The following is a 19,834-nucleotide window of genomic DNA, read 5'->3' as shown; positions in this document are numbered from 1 at the left end:
TCGCGCTCAGCCGTGATGACACTCACCGTAAGGCTCACATGAATAATGATCATTTGGGCAAAGTCACATCTGAGAGAAAGAAAAGTCGCAATTAACGGAGATGCCACATGCAAGGTGGTTGGGAAAGAAATGGGATGAAGGTTTGCTGGAGGCAACTAGCAATTCAACGACACATTTAAATGTAGAGCCAACCAGCATCTCGTTGGAACTCAATAAAACTGGAATAAGAGACAAAAAAAGTATTGTATTTGTTCTGATTCTCTAAATTTACAATGTTACAAATGGCAACCAAATCACTCATTTAGCTCCTATTTGTCACTATATTAAAAGAAAACATTGTACTTAAAATTTAAAAAAATTCCAAGCTGACACTCCCACTGCTGGCTGTCTGAAAGGCTACATGGCAATGGTGTGTGATCCGATGGCAAACACTCCTCCCGATAGCTTCATCCTCAAGTACTGATTGGAACAAGACACCCCCATATATATGTGGCTTATAAAACACCCAATCTGCCTGCTGCTCCAACCCTCCATTCAGTGCACAGAGCCGTGAGGGGTGGAGGCAAGACAATAAGGCATGTTTCGGCCCTAGGTTAAATATGACAAAAAGGCAGCCAGAGCAGGAATCCAGCCACACTGCGTGTTTCATACATACTTAGTTCCAAACGAAGCTACATTTTTCACAAACAAACAAGGACATAGACATGGGCATGGTCTCAGGCGAGACATTCAAGATGCAACCTGCAGGCCAGATTGGCCCTCAAATTCCTTTCGAAGATCTTACCCATTCCTTTTTTCTATGTGCAACTCCTGCGCAACCATAGCTCTTCAAACTTCCTGGCCTTCCTTCCCAACCAGGCAGCAGCCTTTATCGGTTGACCATGCCACCCTTCTCCAACGCATCCCCTCCATTGTCCAGTTGAGTGGGATTGCCCTCGCCTGGTTTCACCCTTACCTAACCAGACGTAGTCAGAGAATCTCCTGCAATGGCTTCTCTACCCACCCCCCCGCACCGTTACCTCTGGAGTTCCGCCAAGGATCTATCCTTGGTTCCCCTCCTATTTCTCATCTACCTGCTGCCCCTCGGCAACACAGCAGAAGCAAACTGAGCAGCAGCAGTGGTGGAGATCACAGTGGGAATGAGCAATGGCAGAGGACAAAGTGGAGCAGACCAGTCAGAAGGACAGACTAGATCAGGAAGTGAAAAGCAAAAGTGGGAACCAGCAACCAGCCAGTGTTTCAATCTTTGTGCATTAGGATTTTAAATTTTGGGTATGGTAAGAGACTGCATTTGTGCATGGAGGAGTGCAAAACTTGTGACAATGCTCCTCTAAAACACAGAAATGTTTCATTAGAAAAGAAAGTGACTATGCCAAACATGATGCTCAATTAGAATTCCGCCTAAACCAACATATTCTAATCGTACATGGTTCATTTATTGATTCTGCATGTATTCAGGTCCTTGCTCCAAAAGGTTGGGCACCCTAGTCTAAAAAAAGTGTGAATTTATTCTTTAGCATTCCTTTAATTATCCACTGAGCCAATAACACGTTTGGATTCATAGGTAGTCCTCTAGATTGTTATTCTGACAGGAAAAATACTTGCATTTCTAGCAGGTTATAAAATCAAGTATTATTCTTCTTAGGCAGTCCCTCGGAACCAAGGATGACTTGCTTCCACATTAAAAATTAGTTCACAGGTGACTGATGAGTCCAATGCGGGACCTACAGTCCCCGTCACAGGTGCAGCAGACAGTGGGTGGGGTGCTTGGGTTGACATGCGCTGCTTGCGTTTGCTCCCGGCGAAGAGTCTCGAGGTGTTCGGCACCTTCCCAGATGCTTCTCCTACACTTTGTGCGGTCTTGGGCCAGGGATTCCCAGGTGTTGGTGGGGATGTTACACTTTTCAAGGAGGCTTGGAGGGTGTCCTTGAAGCCTTTCCTCTGCCCACCTGGGGCTCTCTTGCCGTGCCGCTCCGAGTAGAGCGCTTGTTTTGGGAGGCTCGTATCGGGCATGCAGATGATGTGACCCGTCCATCGGAGCTGATCGAGCGTGGTCAAAGCTTCGATGCTGGATATGTTGGCCTGAGCGAGAACATGGACGTTGGTGCACCTATCCTGCCAATGGATTTGCAGGATCTTGCGGAGGCAGCGTTGGTGGTACCTCTCCAGTGCTTTGAGGTGCCTGCTGTACATGGTCCATGTCTCTGAGGCATACAGGAGGGCGGGTATCACTACTGCTCTGTAGACCATGAGCTTAGTGCCGGGTTTGAGGTCCTGGTCTTCAAACACTCTCTTCCTCAAGCGACTGAAGGCTGCACTGGCACACTGAAGGCGGTGTTGGACTTCGTCGTCGATGTCTGACCTTGTTGACAGTAGGCTCCCGAGGTATGGAAAGTGGTCCACGTTGTCCAAGGCCTCGTTGTGGATTTTGGTAATCAGGGGGCAGTACTGTGTGGCGGGGGCAGGTTGGTAGAGGACCTTTGTCTTACAGATGTTAAGTTTAAGGCCCATGCCCTCGTATGCTTCGGTGAAGGTGTTGACGATGGTTTGGAGTTCAACCGTCGAGTGTGCGCAGATGCAAGCGTCGTCTGCGTACTGTAATTCAATGACAGAGGATGGGACGACTTTGGATCTGGACTGGAGGCAACGTGGGTTCAACAGTTTCCCATTTGTTCTGTAAATTAGCTCCACTCCAGTGGGGAGCTTATTGAGGGTGAGATGGAGCATTGCAGCAAGGAAGATCGAGAAGAGTGTTGGTGCGATGACACAGCCTTGCTTGACCAAGTATAAAGTGCCCAACTAAAACCTGGCTCATTGCTCTGTTGACCCCCACCTCATCACCATCTACACGTTCCACTGTAGTGACTTGGCTTTTATCCTCAGATTTCATAAGCCATCCCCTTATTCTTCTAACACTTGCTCCTCCTTTGAAGAGGTGGGGGTGGGTGGTCAAGGGTGAAATGCTCAAAGTCTTCATTGTCCTCCAAAGCCCCCCAAACCAAGGGCCTTGCAGAAATCTTTTCCCTACTCTCTTGACTTTGTCTCTGAACTGAGCAAGAACTCCTCAGGTGAGGAGTATTACAGGATAGGTGTGCAGCTAAAATGGCTTCACTAGAAGTAACTACAGAAATAGTTTGTCAAGATTAAAGTGGTTAGTATTGCAGGACTGTGCAGGCAGAGGAGGAGAAGGCTGGAGGAGCCCGCTGTGATCAAATTTGACAACCTCCATCAATATAAAAGGTGACAGAGCCGAACTGGTAGATCCTATGGAGATCAATCTTTTCAACCAATCCAGACAATATTACCCAGCCCTACCCATTAGTCACTCAACTTCAATCTTCAAGCCCACTTGCTATTGCATTCGGCAGCCAGTGTTAAAAAAGCTAAAACTATGCCATCCACAAAAAAATGAAGACATATTGATTTGTATCATCAGGTCGGTGAATAAAAACTATGCAAGCCCTTTGAACAGGGAGAAGGTTTACTGATTTTGTAAAATTAAGATGCTCAACATGGATCTCCATGGTATTAGCATTTTCATGGTGTTCCTTAGTGTTCTTTCTTCCACAAGAGAATGTGTAAGAATCTTCACTAATCACTCACTGTGCTTACACAAACAAACCATCAGACTTCAGTGATTTGGTACATTACCATTTTTCTCAGTCCAAGTTTCTTTTATATTGTGCAATTTCCAAGCTCTGCATCCTCCTCCAACAACTCTCGTCTCCCCTTTCCATTTAGACTTGGCACAATACAGGCTGGACATCACTTCTAGCAGTTTCTCCTCTGCCTGCACCGTCATCTCCAGGGACCATCCTTGGTCTCCTCTTCATTACTTACATGTTAACTCTTGGTCATACCATCCTGCAGCATGGATTCTGCTTCCACACATATGCTCATGACATGTAGCTCTATCTCCTCCACTGATGCAACTAGATCATTGCTATGTTTTCCAATTTGCTGTCAGAATTCAGATCTGGAGGAGCTAAAGCTTCCCAATGTCAGCAAAACTGAAACCAACACCAACCTCTTTGGCACCCACCAGCATCTGCATGCTTCTGGCCTTGACTCCATCAATCTCCTCAGCAGCCACCTTTTGTTGAGTCAGAAGATGCAGAACTTTGGCAGACTGCTCAAGCCTTACACTCATAACTAAGATTACTCTCTTCGAGCTCTGCAACATTGCTCACCTCTACCTCCCCCTACACCCATGGAAACCCTAATCTGTACCTTCATCAACCTCAAGGATCAACTTTTCCATGACCCTAACCAGCCTCGTCTACGGTCTACAAATGATAACACATCTCAGTCTACATTCTCATCCACACAAAGTCTCACTGTTCCTTCATTGCCTGCCTCTCCAACCTTCCTGGTACCCAGTGAGTGGACTTAAAAATCCACAGCCTTGCTTTCAAATCTCTACAGGTTTGCCTTTGCCCAGACCTACTTTGGTGTTCTCCAGGCTTACATAGTCATGCAAGCCTTCTACTCCTCTATCAATCAATCAGCAGGTTCAGTTCCTGTTGCTGCGCCATTTGTAGCTACTTCATTCCAATCCTTTGATGTCTAGCTCTTTCTACCTTGCCACCCGCTTCCCTTTCAACAGCCCCTCAACCCATGTTTCTATTTCCATTTTCCTCCTGCTCAATGTCCATTATTTTGCTTCTTCTGTACTATGAAACACCCAGACATCTTCCTGTATGCGAGGACTGCTATAGAATTGTTGAGTTGCTATTGAAATGCATAGAATGCATCTCAGGTAAGCTATTTTTGCCACACCCTTGTTGCTATGCCCCAAGTATCACATTTCATGAAAATACAGTACCAAAGTTTCAGATCATCTGAATGTCAGGGGGATGGTAGCAATACACTCATGTTTTATGGCGAGTTGTGCTGCTCACCATTTCACTCATGGAGTTGTTCTGGGTACCTGCTGTCCATCTATTAAACCCATACTAGCCAGTTGAATAATGATCAACAAGTAATGACCCTCCTTGGCCAGGGATGGAGAAAGAGAGGGAGGAGAAAGACAAGTAGGTTCTCTTGAGTTGAGATGGCTCCACACTTGGTAATGGAAGATTGGAATGAAGTCATTCTCTGCAGGAGATTTGGTAATTTGATACATGAGCCAGAAAGTCTATCGTATTCCAATGCCAACTGGATTCATCAATAGGATTTAGAGATAGATCTGTTGCTGGGGCTGGGATTATTGCCACAGCTCCAAGCAAGACTGCACGCCAACCTCTGAACGGCAGGTAAGTAGGGGGGTGCCCCTGTGGAAACTGTGTACTGGATATAATTGACCGAACAACAACCCTGGGTGGATTTCTCAGTAGCTCGGTTTGGACATTAAGCATGGGATGAGTTTGTGTTGGGTTGTTTTCCATACCTTCAACTTGTAGCAAGTGCCAGTTGTCAGGGGAACTCCTAATTTCATTAACACCTCCTCTTGATTCAGTCACTACAATATGAAATATTCCACCTAGATATACAAATGTATCCCATTCCTCCACTTCTTCTCCCTTTTGGCAATCTTAGGGGCATCCAGTCCTCGGAACAAAACTGAAACTTGTCAAGCAGTCACTACATTTAAAACCAATTGATAAATCGTTTTGAACACAGATGATAGAAGTTTTTTAACTTATGAAAGAATGAGACAGGGTAGACAGAGGCAGTCTATTTCCAATGGTTATGGCACCACGGATACAAGATTAAATATGTTTAGAACACAGGGCATGATAAACCTCTTTACACAGAGAATTGACAGGCTTTGGAATTCACTTCCAGGGTTAGTGGTCAAGGCAGAAACGATGGCAACATTGAATAGCTAGATGAAGGTAGGAAAAATAGAAAAGCAGAGTATTTTTTAAAATGGTGAGAGACTGGGAAATGTTGGTGTTCAGAGGGACCTGGGTGTCCTTGTACACAAATCACTGAAAGTTAACATGCAGGTAGAGCAAGCAATTAAGAAAGCAAATGGTATGTTGGCCTTTATTACAAGAAGATTACAAGAAGATTGGAGTACAAAAGTAAAGTCGTCTTACTGCAGTTATAAAGGGCCCTGGTGAGACCACACCTGGAATATTGCATAGAGTTTGGGTCTCCTTACCCAAGGAAGGATATACTTTCCATAGAGGGAGTGCAACAAAGGTTCACTAGACTGATTCCTGGGATTGGGGGGGGGGGGGGGGGGGGTATTGTCCTATGAGAAGAGATTGAGTAGACTAGGCCTACATTCTCTAGAGTTTAGAATAATGAGAGGTGATCTCATTGAAACATACAAAATTCTGACAGGACTTGACTTGGTAGATGCAGGGAGAATGTTTCCCCTGACTGGGGACTCTAGAAACAGGGGTCACAGTCTCAGAATAAGGGGTTGGCCATTTAGGACTGAGATGAGGAGAAATTTCTTCACTCAGAAGGTGGTGAATCTTTGGAATTCTCTACCCCAGAGGGCTGTGGAGGCTCAGTCATTGAGTATATTCATACAAACATAGAAGATAGGAGCAGGAGTAGGCCATTCGGCCCTTCAAGCCTGCTCCGCCATTCAATGAGATCATGGCTGATCATCCAAATTCAGTACCCTGTCCCTGCCTTCTCCCCATATCCCTTGATCCCTTTAGCCTCAAGAAACATATCCAACTCTTTCTTGAATATATTTAATGAACTGGCCTCCACCACCCTCTGTGGCAGAGAATTCCACAGGTTCACCACTCTGGGTGAAGAAATTCCTCCTCATTTCTTTCCTAAATGGCTTACCCCTTATCCTTTGACTATGACCCCTGGTTCTGGACTCCCCGGCCATCAGAAACATCCTTTCTGCATCTAGTCTGTCCAGACCTGACAGAATTTTATAGGTTTCGATGAGATCCCCTCTCAATCTTCTAAACTCCAGTGAGTATAAGCCCAATCGACACAATCTCTCCTCGTACGTCATTCCTGCCATCCCAGGTATCAGCCTAGTGAATCTTCGCTGCACTCCCTCCATGGCAAGAATGTCCTTCCTCAGGTAAGGTGACCAAAACTGCACACAATACTCAAGGTGCGGTCTCACCAAGGCCCTGTACAACTGCAGCAAGACATCCTTGTTCTTGTACTCGAACCCTCTTGCTACAAAGGCCAACATACCATTTGCCTTCTTAACCGCCTGCTGCACCTGCATGCTTACCTTCAGCGACTGATGCACAATAACACGCAGGTCTCTTTGCACTTCCCCTTCTCCCAATCTATTGCCATTCAAATAATAATCTGCCTTCCTGTTTTTGCCACTAAAGTGGATAACCTCACATTTATCCACATTATAGTGCATTTACCATGTTTCTGCCCAATCACCCAACCTGTCTAAATCGTACTGGAGCTTCACGACATCCTCCTCACAGCTTACCCTCCCACCCAGCTTTGTGTCGTCTGCAAATTTGGACATATTACATCCAATTCCCTCGTCCAGATCATTAATATATATTGTGAACAGCTAGCGTCCTAGGACCAATCCCTGCGGTAACCCACTAGTCACTGCCTGCCACTCGGAAAATGACCTGTTTATTCCAACTCTTTGCTTTCTGTCCGCCAACCAGTTCTCTATCCAAGTCAATATCTTGCCCCCAATCCCATGTGCCTTAATTTTGCACGCTAATCTCTTATGCGGGACCTTATCGAAAGCCTTCTGAAAGTCCAAATACACCACATCCACTAGTTCTCCCTTATCTATTTTACCAGTTACATCCTCAAAAAATTCCAGTAGATTAGTCAAGCATGATTTACCTTTTGTAAATCCATGTTGACTTTGTCCGATCCTGTCACTGCTTTCCAAGTGCTCTGCTATTACATCTTTTATAATGGACTCTAGCATTTTCCCCACTGCCGATGTCAGGCTTACCGGTCTATAATTCCCCGCTTTTTCTCTACCACCTTTTTTGAATAGTGGGGTAACATTAGCTACCCTCCAATCCATGGGTACTGTTCCAGAGTCTATCGAGTTCTGGAAGATGACCAGCAATGCATCTACTATCTCTAGGGCCACTGGGATGTAGACCATCAGGCCCTGGGGATTTATCGGCCTTCAGTCCCATCAATTTTCCTAACACCATTTCCCTACAGATACTGATTTCTTTCAGTTCCTCCCTCTCATTAGACCCTATGTTCCCCAGCATCTCTGGGAGGTTATTTGTGTCCTCCTTTGTGAAGACAGAATCAAAGTATGTATTTAGTTGGTCTGCCATTTCCTTGTTTCCCATTATAAATTCCCCTGATTCTGACTGTAAGGGACCTACGCTTGACTTCACCAATCTTTTTCTCTTCACATATCTATAAAAGCTTTTACAGTCAGTTTTTATGTTCCTTGCAAGCTTACTCTCATATTCTATTTTCCCTTTCTTAATTAATCCCTTTGTCCTCCTTTGTTGACTCCTAAACTGCTCCCAATCCTCAGGATTATTGCTTTTTCTAGCCAATTTATATGTCCTCTCCTTGAATCTTATGCTATCCCTAATTTCCCTTGTTAGTCACGGTTGAGTCACCTTTTTTGTTTTATTTTTATGCCAAACTGGGATGAACAAATTCTGTAGCTCATCCATTTGGTCTTCAAATGTTTGCCATTGCCTATCCACCATCATGAGTGCCATTCCCCAATCAGTCCTACCCAACTCGCTCCTCAGACCATCGTAGTTTCCTTTATTTAAATTCAGGACCCTAGTCTCGGAGTCAAATACTTCATTCTCCATCTTAATGAAGAATTCGATCATATTATGATCGCTCCGACCCAAGGGGCCTCGTACAACAAGATTGCTAATTAATCCTTTCTCGTTACATAATACCCAGTCTAAGATGGCCTGATCTCTGGTTGGTTCCTCGACATATTGGTCCAGGAAGCCATCCTGTAAACACTCCAGGAATTCCTCCTCCACAGTATTGTTACTAATTTGGTTAGCCCAATCTATATGTAGATTAAAGTCACCAATGATGACTGCTGTGCCCTTATTGCACGCTTCTTTAATTTCCCTTTTAATGCCATCCCCAACCTCCGCCTTACTGTTTGGAGGTCTATATACCACTCCCACTAATGTTTTTTTCCCCTTGGTATTTCTCAATTCTACCCATACAGATTCCACATCATCAGAGCTAATATCCTTCATTACAACTGTATTAATCCCTTCTTTAACCAGTAATGCTACCCCACCTCCCTTTCCTTTTGGCCTATCTTTCCTGAATATCGAATACCCCTGGATGTTGAGTTCCCAGTCTTGGCCATCCTGGAGCCACGTTTCCGTAATCCCAACCAAATCATATTTGTTTACCTCTATTTGCGCAGCCAATTCATCCACCTTATTACAAATGCTCCTCGCATTAAGACACAAAGCCTTCAGGCTTGTTTTTTTAACACTCTTAGGCCTATTAGAATTATTATTTATTGTGGCCATGTTTGATTTCAACCGTTGATTTCTCTGACTGCCACTTTTGTTTTTCTCCTTCCTATCTTTTGCTTTTATCCCTGTTTTCCTTTCCTCTGTCTCCCTGTTCAGGTTCCCAACCCCCTGCCATTTCAGTTTAAACCCCCCCCGAACAGTGCTAGCAAACCTCCCCGCAAGGATATTTGTCCCACTCTGGAGAGAGATAGATTTTTGGATATTAAGGGAATCAAGGGATATGGGGATAGTGCAGGAAAATGGAGGAGATGAGGTAGAAAATCAGCCATGATCTTGTTGAATGGTGGAGCAGGCTCGAGGGGCCGAATGGCCTACTCCTGCTTCTTATGTAGGAAAATGGTAAGAAGGGATATTGGAGCAAAGTGGGTAAATGTGATTAGGATTATTTGCTCACATGGAGGGTGAATGCCATCACAACTTGTTTTATGCAGTTATATATGTATTGCTATCTATGTTTCTTGGAGGAATCCCTATTTCCATCATCAACATAAGAAATAAGAAAGTTTCTCACTAATTAAAAAAATTCTGTTTTTCTATTCTTCCTACCAAAGTGAATAACATTTCCCTACATTATACTCTATCTGCCACCTTACTGCCCACTTACTTAGTCTATCTATATCCCTTTGCAGACTCTGTTCTCCTCACAGCTTACTGTCCCATCTAGCTTTGTATCATCAGCAAACTTGGATACATTACACTCGGTCCCTTCATCCAAGTCATTAATATAGATTGTAAATAGCTGAGGCCCCAGCACCGATCTTTGCGGCACCCCACTAGTTACAGCCTGCCAACCTGAAAAAGACCCGTTTATCCCTACTCTGTTTTCTGCCCGTTAACCAGTCCTCTATCTATGCTACTATATTACCCCCAAACCCATGAGCCCTTATCTTGTGTAATAACCTTTTATGTGGTATCTTATCAAATGCCTTGTGGAAATCCAAATATACTACATCCACTGGTTTCCCTTTATCTACCCTGCTAGTTACATCCTCAAAAAACTAAAATTTGTCAAACACGATTTCCCTTTCATAAAACCATGTTGACTCTGCCTAATCATGTTGTGGTTTTCTAAGTGCCCTGATACCACTTCTTAACAATTGATTCCAGCATTTTCCTGATGGCTGATGTCAGGCCAACTGGTCTGTAGTTCTCCGTTTTCTCTCTCCCTCCTTTCTTGAATAGCGGTATTACATTTACGACCTTCTAATCCGTTGGGACCGTTCTAGAATCTAGGGAATTTTGGAAGATCAAAACCAATGCATCCACTATCTCTGCGGCCACCTCTTTTAGAACCCTAGGATGTAGGCCACCAGGTCCAGGGGATTTGTCAACTTTTAGTCCCATTAGTTTCTCTATTTATATTAATTACTTCAAGTTCCTCACCCTCATTAGGCCCTTGGTTCCCCACCATTTCTGGTATGCTTTTTTGTCTTCTACTGTGAAGACAGATACAAAATATTTGTTTAACGTTTCTGCCATTTCCTTATTCCCCATAATAATTTCTCCTGTCTCAGCCTCTAAGGGACCAACATTTACTTTTGCTACTCTTTTCTTTTTTTACATACTTGTAGAAACTCTACAATCTGCTTTTATATTTCTTGCTAGTTTTCTCTCATTCTACTTTTTCCCTTTTTATCAATTTTTTGGTCAATCTTTGCTGGTTTCTGAAATTCTCCCAATCCTCAGGCTTACTACTATTCTTTGCAACATTATAAGCTTCTACTTTCAATCTAATGCTATCCTTAACTTCTTTAGTTAGCCACGGTTGGATCACTTTTCCCGTGGGGTTTTTGTTTCTCAATGGAATGTATTTTTGTTGAAAATTATGAAATATTTCTTTAAATGCTAGCCACTGCTTATCTACCACCATACCTTTTTATCTATTTTTCCAATCTACCTTAGCCAACTCGCCCCTCATTGAAACTTATTTAAAAAAAACTTATAAAATTCTAACAGGACTAGACAGACTAGATGCAGGAAGGATGTTCCCGATGGCAGGGGAGTCCAGAACCAGGGGTCACAGTCTAAGGATAAGGGGTAAGCCATTTAGGACTGAGATGAGGAGGAATTTCTTCACCCAGAGAGTGGTGAGCCTGGGGAAGTCTCTACCACAGAAAGGCAGTTGAGGCCAACTTATTAAATATATTCAAGAAGGAGTTAGATATATTTCTTAAGGCTGAAGGGATCAAGGGATATGGGGAGAAAGCAGGGACAGGATACTGAATTTGGATGATCGGCCATGATCTCATTAAATGGTGGAACAGGCTCGAGGGGCCAAATGGCCTACTCCTGCTCCTATCTTCTATGTTTCTATGCCTATGTAATTGGCTTTAAGTTTAAGACTCTAGTTTCAGACTTAGGCAAGTCACTCAAGCTTAATGTGAAACTCGATCATATTATGATCACTCTACCCCAGAGGATCCTTTACTATGAGATTGCTAATTAACCCTGTCTCATTACACAATACAAGAACTAAAATAGCCTGTTCCTTGGTTGGTTCCATGACGTATTGATCTCGGAAACTGTCCCAAATACATTCCATGAACTCATCCTCCAGACTATATTTGCCAATTTGATTTGTCCAGTCTATAAGATTAAAGTCCCCCACGATTATTGCATTACCTTTGTGTGGTAAACCACTTTATCGTTACACTATAGTTATCACTGTTGTATTGTTATCACCGTTGTATCACGATACGAGGTCGCCTCTTGTCGCGCTGTTATACCTGGGCTGACCACCTCCGACTCCGCCCATGGCTCCACCTACCTGCCCAGGTATAAAGGTAGTCGACTGGCTGGTATTCCTCCTTGTTGGACCCGATCACCCACGAGGGTGGGCTCTGTTATTTAGTCAATAAAAACCTTTAGTTACGTTCCTAACTCGTCGCCTTTTATTGGACGAATTGATAGGTATATCAATTTTATTGACTAAATTTTAAAGATGTCTACTACTGGCCAGCCAGAAGCCCTCCCAGAAGCACAGCCACACCAGCCGGCTTGGCTGCAAGCCCTCAAACCACCGTACCTGGATCTAAACCCACAGGCAGCAAACGCAGCCCTCAACTTCAAACACTGGCTGGACTGCTTCGAATCCTACCTGGAAGAATCCGGCGCCCCGCAGAGATCCAAACTAAGACTTCTGAACGCCCAAGCGAGCCCGAGAGTATACGCACTCATACAGGACACGACTACGTACGAGGCCGCTATCAACCTACTGAAACAGCAGTACCGCAGCCCGGTAAATTACATGTACACCAGGCACCTCCTAAGATCCCGCCCGCAACAGCCAGGAGAGTCTGTAGCTGAATTTTTACGGGCGCTAAGAGCACTCGGCAGGAACTGTGACTTTAAAGCGGTGACGGCTGTTGAAAATACGGAAGATAATATCCGCGATGCCTTTGTGAAAGGCCTACGGTCCGACTACTCACGGCAAAGACTGCTTGAAGCTAAAGACCTCGACCTGGACAAAGCTGAAGCCCTCGCTCTCTCCCTGGAGGTGGCCCATCAGGACCAGGAGGCGTTTTCCAGGTACTGCTCGCGACCCTGGGACTCGGGCCCGACCCCTACCGCAATACCTTTCGCAGCGCCGCCCCCGGGACCTACCTCAGCGTCGGCGTCCCGGACCCGACCGGGCCCGCCACCCCCGGTACCGGCTCCGACATCGGGCACCCGCGATCGGGCCGCCGGCTGCTTCTTTTGCGGCCAGGAGAAGCACCCGAGGTCGCGCTGCCCAGCCAGGAACTCTACCTGCACAACCTGCAGGAAGAAAGGCCATTTCTCTAAGGCCTGCAGGAGCGGATCTTCAGAGGCCAGCAGTGCCTCATGCGAACTGTGGGGGCGGCCATCTTCTTTCACGGCAACTGAGGCCAGTATCCCCACACGTGAGTCATGGGGGCGGCCATCTTTGATCAAGGCAACCGACCCCAATAGTGCCTCATGTGAGTTATGGGGGCAGCCATCTTCTCCGCCATTTTGTCCTACCTCGTGGGAGACGCCATTTTACCCACCACGCCCGACTGCCACCGGGCCCCCGGACCCGACGACCGCCTCGCCCGCAGACGACAACGACTCGCTTACCTACACGCTAGCCTCCGTCACTCTGGATCAAGCCCGCCCACACCACCTGTCCAAGTCGATGATGGACATCAAAGTAAACGGCCACGCCACGACCTGCCTGTTCGACAGCGGAAGCACGGAGAGCTTCATCCACCCAGACACGGTGAGCCACTACTCCCTCCCTGTCCTGCCAACGCGCAACCGAATCTCGATGGCATCGAGGTCCCACGCCACGGACATTAGCGGCTACTGTGCTGTGACCTTGTCGGTTAAGGGTACAGAGTATAAAAACTTTAAACTCCTCGTCCTCCCCCAGCTCTGCGCTGCCGTCCTACTAGGGCTGGACTTCCAATCCCACCTCCAAAGTGTAACCCTAGCATACGGTGGACCCCTCCCCCCACTCACAGTCGACAACCAGCGAAGGTTAAACCGCCCACCGCGTAACACCTGCAGCCTATCCACCCTCAAGGTGCCGCCACCTTCCCTGTTCGCTAACCTCACCCCCGACTGCAAACCCGTCGCTACCAAGAGCAGGCGGTACAGCGCTGGGGACAGAGCTTTCATTTGCTCTGAGGTGCAGCGTCTCCTGAAGGAGGGCATCATCGAGGGGAGCAACAGCCCCTGGCGTGCCCAGGTCGTGGTCGTTAAGACCGGCGATAAAAATCGCCTGGTCATCGACTACAGCCAGACCATAAACAGATACACCCAGCTGGACGCATACCCCCTTCCCCGCATATCTGACATGGTCAATCAGATTGCACAATACCGCATATTCTCGACCATCGACCTTAAGTCGGCCTACCACCAACTCCCTATCCACCCCGAGGACCGCCAGTACACCGCCTTCGAGGCGAATGGGCGCCTATACCACTTCCTTAGGGTCCCCTTCGGTGTCACCAACGGGGTCTCGGTCTTCCAAAGGGAGATGGACCGGATGGTTGACCAGAACGGACTGCAGGCCACATTCCCCTACCTAGATAACGTCACCATCTGCGGCCGCGACCGGCAGGACCACGACGTGAATCTGGAGAAATTCCTCCGTACAGCCCAACGGCTGAACCTCACCTACAATAAGGAGAAATGTGTGTTTAACACCTCGCGCCTTGCCATCCTTGGCTGTGTAGTAGAGAACGGACTCATCGGCCCCGACCCCGAAAGAATGCGCCCCCTCATGGAGCTACCCCTCCCCCACTGCCCTAAGGCACTTAAGAGAACCCTGGGGCTCTTCGCCTACTATGCCCAATGGGTGCCCAATTATGCGGACAAAGCCAGACCCCTCATGAAGTCCACATCCTTCCCCCTTACGGAGGAAGCGTGCGCAGCCTTCTCCCTCATTAAGGGAGACATTGCCAAGGCCACTATGCACGCAGTGGATGAGTCCATCCCCTTCCAAGTCGAGAGCGATGCATCCGACTTCGCCCTAGCCGCCACCCTTAACCAGGAGGGGAGACCGGTGGCCTTCTTCTCAAGGACCCTACAGGGCCCTGAGATCCGACACTCGTCGGTCGAGAAGGAGGCCCAGGCGATTGTGGAGGCGGTACGACGCTGGAGGCACTACCTGGCAGGCAAACGATTTACCCTCCTTACCGACCAACGTTCGGTCGCTTTTATGTTTAATAACAAGATGAGGGGCAAAATCAAGAATGACAAGATCTTGAGGTGGAGAATCGAGCTCTCCACCTACGATTATGATATCTTGTACCGGCCAGGTAAGCTGAACGAACCCCCCGATGCTCTGTCACGAATTACATGCGCCAGCGCGCAAAGTGATAGACTTCAGACCCTCCACAACGACCTCTGCCACCCCGGGGTCACCAGACTTTACCACTTCATTAAGGCCCGCAACCTGCCCTACTCCATCGAGGAGGTCAGGACCATAACCAGGAACTGCCAGACCTGCGCCGAGTGCAAACCGCACTTCTTTAGGCCGGACAGAGCAAGCCTGATCAAGGCCACCCGCCCCTTCGAGCGCCTGAGCATCGACTTTAAGGGGCCCCTCCCGTCCTCTGACCGTAATGTGTACTTCCTCAACATTGTTGATGAGTGCTCCCGTTTCCCCTTTGCCTTCCCCTGCCCAGACATGACCAGTACCACGGTCATTAAATGCCTGAACGACCTCTTCGCCTTGTTCGGGTTCCCAAACTATATACATAGTGACCGGGGCTCCTCTTTCATGAGCGAGGAACTCCGTCAGTTCCTACTAGCGAGAGGTATTGCAGCAAGTAGGACCACCAGCTACAACCCCCAAGGGAACGGCCAGGTGGAAAGAGAGAACGCGACGGTATGGAAGGCCGTCCTCTTAGCCTTAAAGTCTAAGGGCCTCCCAACCTCCCGCTGGCAGGAAGTCCTCCCGACAGCGCTGCACTCCATCCGGTCACTACTTTGCACTGCCGTTAACGCCACCCCCCATGAACGAATGTTTGTTTTCCCCAGGAAGTCGACTACGGGAACCACTCTACCAACCTGGCTGACCTCTCCGGGGCCCGTCTTGCTGCGAAAGCACGTGAGGGCCCATAAAACAGACCCCCTGGTCGAAAGGGTGAACCTCCTGCACGCCAACCCCCAGTACGCCTACGTGGCTTACCCAGACGGGCGGGAGGACACTGTCTCCTTACGAGACCTCGCACCCTCGGGCACTCCGGAGACACCACCTTTACCCCCCCCCACCACCCCCCCCAATTCCAGCCCAGGTAGACGGCATGCCGGAACCCCACGAGCCTTCGCCGACCACGCAGACACCAGCACTAACACCGGATAATGCAGCACCGCCGCTGCGACGATCGGAGAGGCTTACGAGGCCTCCGGACAGACTGACATACCAGAACTGGTAGTACACTTCACCCCGCCGGACTCAAATCTAAACAAGGGGTGAATGTGGTAAACCACTTTATCGTTACACTATAGTTATCACTGTTGTATTGTTATCACCGTTGTATCACGATACGAGGTCGCCTCTTGTCGCGCTGTTATACCTGGGCTGACCACCTCCGACTCCGCCCATGGCTCCACCTACCTGCCCAGGTATAAAGGTAGTCGACTGGCTGGTATTCCTCCTTGTTGGACCCGATCACCCACGAGGGTGGGCTCTGTTATTTAGTCAATAAAAACCTTTAGTTACGTTCCTAACTCGTCGCCTTTTATTGGACGAATTGATAGGTATATCACTTTGTTACAAGCACCTCCTACTATTGATTAATATTCTGTCCAATGCTTTTGCTACTGTTAGATGGCCTATATACTACTCCCACCAGTGTTTTCTGCCCCTTGTTATTCCTTATCTCCACCCATACTGATTCTACTTCCTGATCTTCCGAGCCAAGATCCTTTCTCTCTACTGTCCTTATGTCATCCTTTATCAGGGCGAACCCTCTCCTTATCCATTCTGCCTGTCTTTTCAAAACGTCAAGTACCCTGGAATATTTAGTTCGCAACTCTGGTCACCTTGCAACCACGTCTCTGTAATGGCTATTAGATCAAACCCATTTATCTCTAATTTGTGCCATTAGTTCGTCTATCTTGTTACAAATGGTGTGGAGATGCCGGTGTTGGACTGGGGTGGACAAATGTAAGAAGTCACACAACACCAGGTTATAGTCCAACAGTTTTATTTGAAGTCACAAGCTTGTGATTTTAAATAAAACTGTTGGACTATAACCTGGTGTTGTGTGACTTCTTACATTTGTTACAAATGCTTCATGCATTCAGATAAAGAGCCTTTAATTTAAATGTTTTACCATTATTCCCTGCTTTGTCCTTATTCTCTGCTGTACTGCTACCGTTAAACTCTCTGACCCTCCCGTCACACTCTGCTTATTTTTACCCAAATCACTACACTGCTCTATTGCCTTGACCTTTCTCTTTAGATTTCTAAATTTCCCCTACCTGACCACCCCTCCCCACCCCACCTTTTTCAGTTTAACGTCCTATCTACAGCCCTAGTTATTCAATTCGCCAGGACGCTGGTCCCAGCCCGGTTTAAGTGGGCTCCCTCTTTCCCCAGTACTGGTGCCAGTGCCCCATGAATTGAAACCCCATTTTCCCCACACCACTCTTTGAGCCACGCATTTAAATCTCTGATCTGCTTGACCCTCTGCCAATTTGCACGTGGCTCAGGTAGTAATCCAGAGATTACCCTTGAGGTTCTGCTTATTAATTTAGACCCTAGCTCCTCAAATTCCCTCAGCAGAACCTCATTCTTAGTTCTACCTATGACGTTGGTTCCTACATGGACCACAACAACTGAATGCACCCGCTCCCACTCCAAGTTCTTCTCCAGCTGCGAGGAGATATCCTTAACACAGCCTTCGGGATTCTCTTTCGCGGCTGTAGAGAACAGTATCTATCCCCCTGACTATACTGTCCCTTACTATCACATGCCTTCCTTCTCCCCCCCCCACCCCCCCACTCCACTTGGATGGCCCCCTGTACCACAGTGCTGTGGTCAGTTTGCCCATCCTCCCTGCAGTCCTTTTCCTCATCCATACAGGTAGCAAGGACCTCGTACCTGTTGGACAAGGTCAAGAGCTGAGGCTCCTCCATTACTACATCATGGGTCCCCATACCTGCCCCACTCGCAGTCACACCCTCCTGTCCCTGACCACTGACGAACTCTAAAGTACGACTTAACCTAAAAGGGTGTGACTGCCTCCTGGAACAAAGTGTCCAGGTAACTCCCCCCTCCCTGATGCATGGCAATGTCTGCAGCTCCTACTCCAGCTCAACAACTCTGAGCCGGTGTTCCTCGAGCTGCAGGCACTTGTCACGGACGAATCTCAGGTTCTTCACAGAATTGCCTCTTATTTGACATTAGGTGTGATGGATCCAGATGGCGATACCTGCAACTAGGATTGAAGAGTAATGGAGAAAGGTGGCCCCACCTCGTCCCTTGGTCTGTGGCTCACCATTAATTCAGACACTTCTCTCCGGATGGAACAGACTGCATATACACACACCACACCCCCCCCCCCCCAGGATTTTGACCACTTTCTCGAGTTTGTGCACTTTTAAATGTGGTCCACAGTCCAATCTTCCAAAGGTTACCAGCGGGTGGAGAACGATTCCCAGTTCTGTCCTAGGTCCACCGAACCCCTCGAAACTAATCCTGCCCAACAGATGGGATCTCAAGTCTAAACTTCACTCGGTTTGGGGGGGGGGGAGAAACTTGCCGCTCAGCCGCGAGATACGGGACCAGAAACGAGACGTGCCCGATGTCTGAATTGCAAACTAAACATATCGAGTTCCCGGGGTAGCGCTGGAGTGACAAAAACAAACCTCTGGCGGTGGGCATTAGCCATCAGTTGTGGGTTTCCTTTCTACCATTCTGACATATTTGGGTAAAAAATAATTGAACGGGCCACTTTAATAAATAAATTGGGCATAAAATCCTGGACACAGAGAGCCAGCTTTAATAAACTGCTGAATTATTCCCAGTTTCACAAGTTAACCCGCCCCAGGGATTTACAACTCGAAGAAATCCAGCGATTTGGTTCTGGGATTAAGCTTTTATTGCTGCAAACAGATCTTCCCGGGGCGAGGCAGCTGTGATTTTTTTTAAAAAAAAGAACGTAAAACTCAAAAGCGGTTTGTTTTCAATGCCAAGCAAACGCAAGTAGAAATAGGAAAAATATACAAATTTATTTAAAAAGCTACACTCCAGCATATTTTTTTAAACATTATAACCGCGCGCTTATTCCGCTTTTTAAATCATTGCAATGAATGAAAACGCGCTCACCTCGTCGTCGACCGTCGGGGAGCTGAAGCTTTGCTGAAGACTCTGCAACTTTTCGCTCACATTTTCCTCAGTCTGTCCCGGCTTGTCCGATTGCCCTTCGTCTTCGACTGCAGTCGGCATGTTGTCTCCCCTCCGCCCCAACCTCCCAGCACCAGACAACTCCACTCAGCTCCGAGCCCAGCCCAGCCCGCCACCCGGGAGCCGCCCGAGTCCAGCAACACCAGAACCAGCTGCCAAGCCAAGCCAGCGGGGGCAACAAGGCGAGCACACGGAGGCGATTTTTTTTTTGCTGACTGCAGTTTCCGTCCTTAAAAAAAAAACTTTTTCTTTCCCTCGTGTCAACACTTTATTTTCACGTGTGTTGTGTTACTGCAACGCGTTTTTTCTTCCCCCCCCCAAAAAAAGTTATATATTTGTCTGTTTTGCTAAAAGCAACATCTTATGTCAGCTTAACAACTTTTTAACCCAGCCCGTCATGTGATAGAGGGGAGTAAAGGCAGCGGAAACAGTGCGGCGGGTAGTTGTTTTCTCTCATTCCCCCCCCCCCCCCATACTTTGATGTGGAGTTTTTTTTGCCGGGGGGGGTTGTGCCACTTGTCTTGGTTTGCTAAACGGAGCTAATGTT

General features: G+C 47.4%; 1 protein-coding gene across 1 annotated transcript in view; it reads right to left on the bottom strand.

Annotated features, from left to right (window-relative positions):
• tpcn3 (two pore segment channel 3) overlaps positions 1-19,634 on the bottom strand; it is an 84,269-nt gene extending 64,635 nt beyond the window's left edge. The window contains exon 1 of the mRNA XM_085997862.1: positions 19,210-19,634. Coding sequence (XP_085853988.1) covers positions 19,210-19,329 — 120 coding nt within the window. The 5' untranslated portion in view covers positions 19,330-19,634. The remainder of the gene's footprint in view (positions 1-19,209) is intronic.
• Positions 19,635-19,834: the final 200 nt, after the last annotated feature.

The sequence above is a fragment of the Somniosus microcephalus genome, chromosome 9 (assembly GCF_052327205.1).
Source record: "Somniosus microcephalus isolate GS21.2 chromosome 9, FLI_Smic_1.0, whole genome shotgun sequence".
NCBI classification, from domain to species: Eukaryota; Metazoa; Chordata; class Chondrichthyes; order Squaliformes; family Somniosidae; genus Somniosus; species Somniosus microcephalus.
This window is presented reverse-complemented; position numbering and strand designations above follow the sequence as displayed.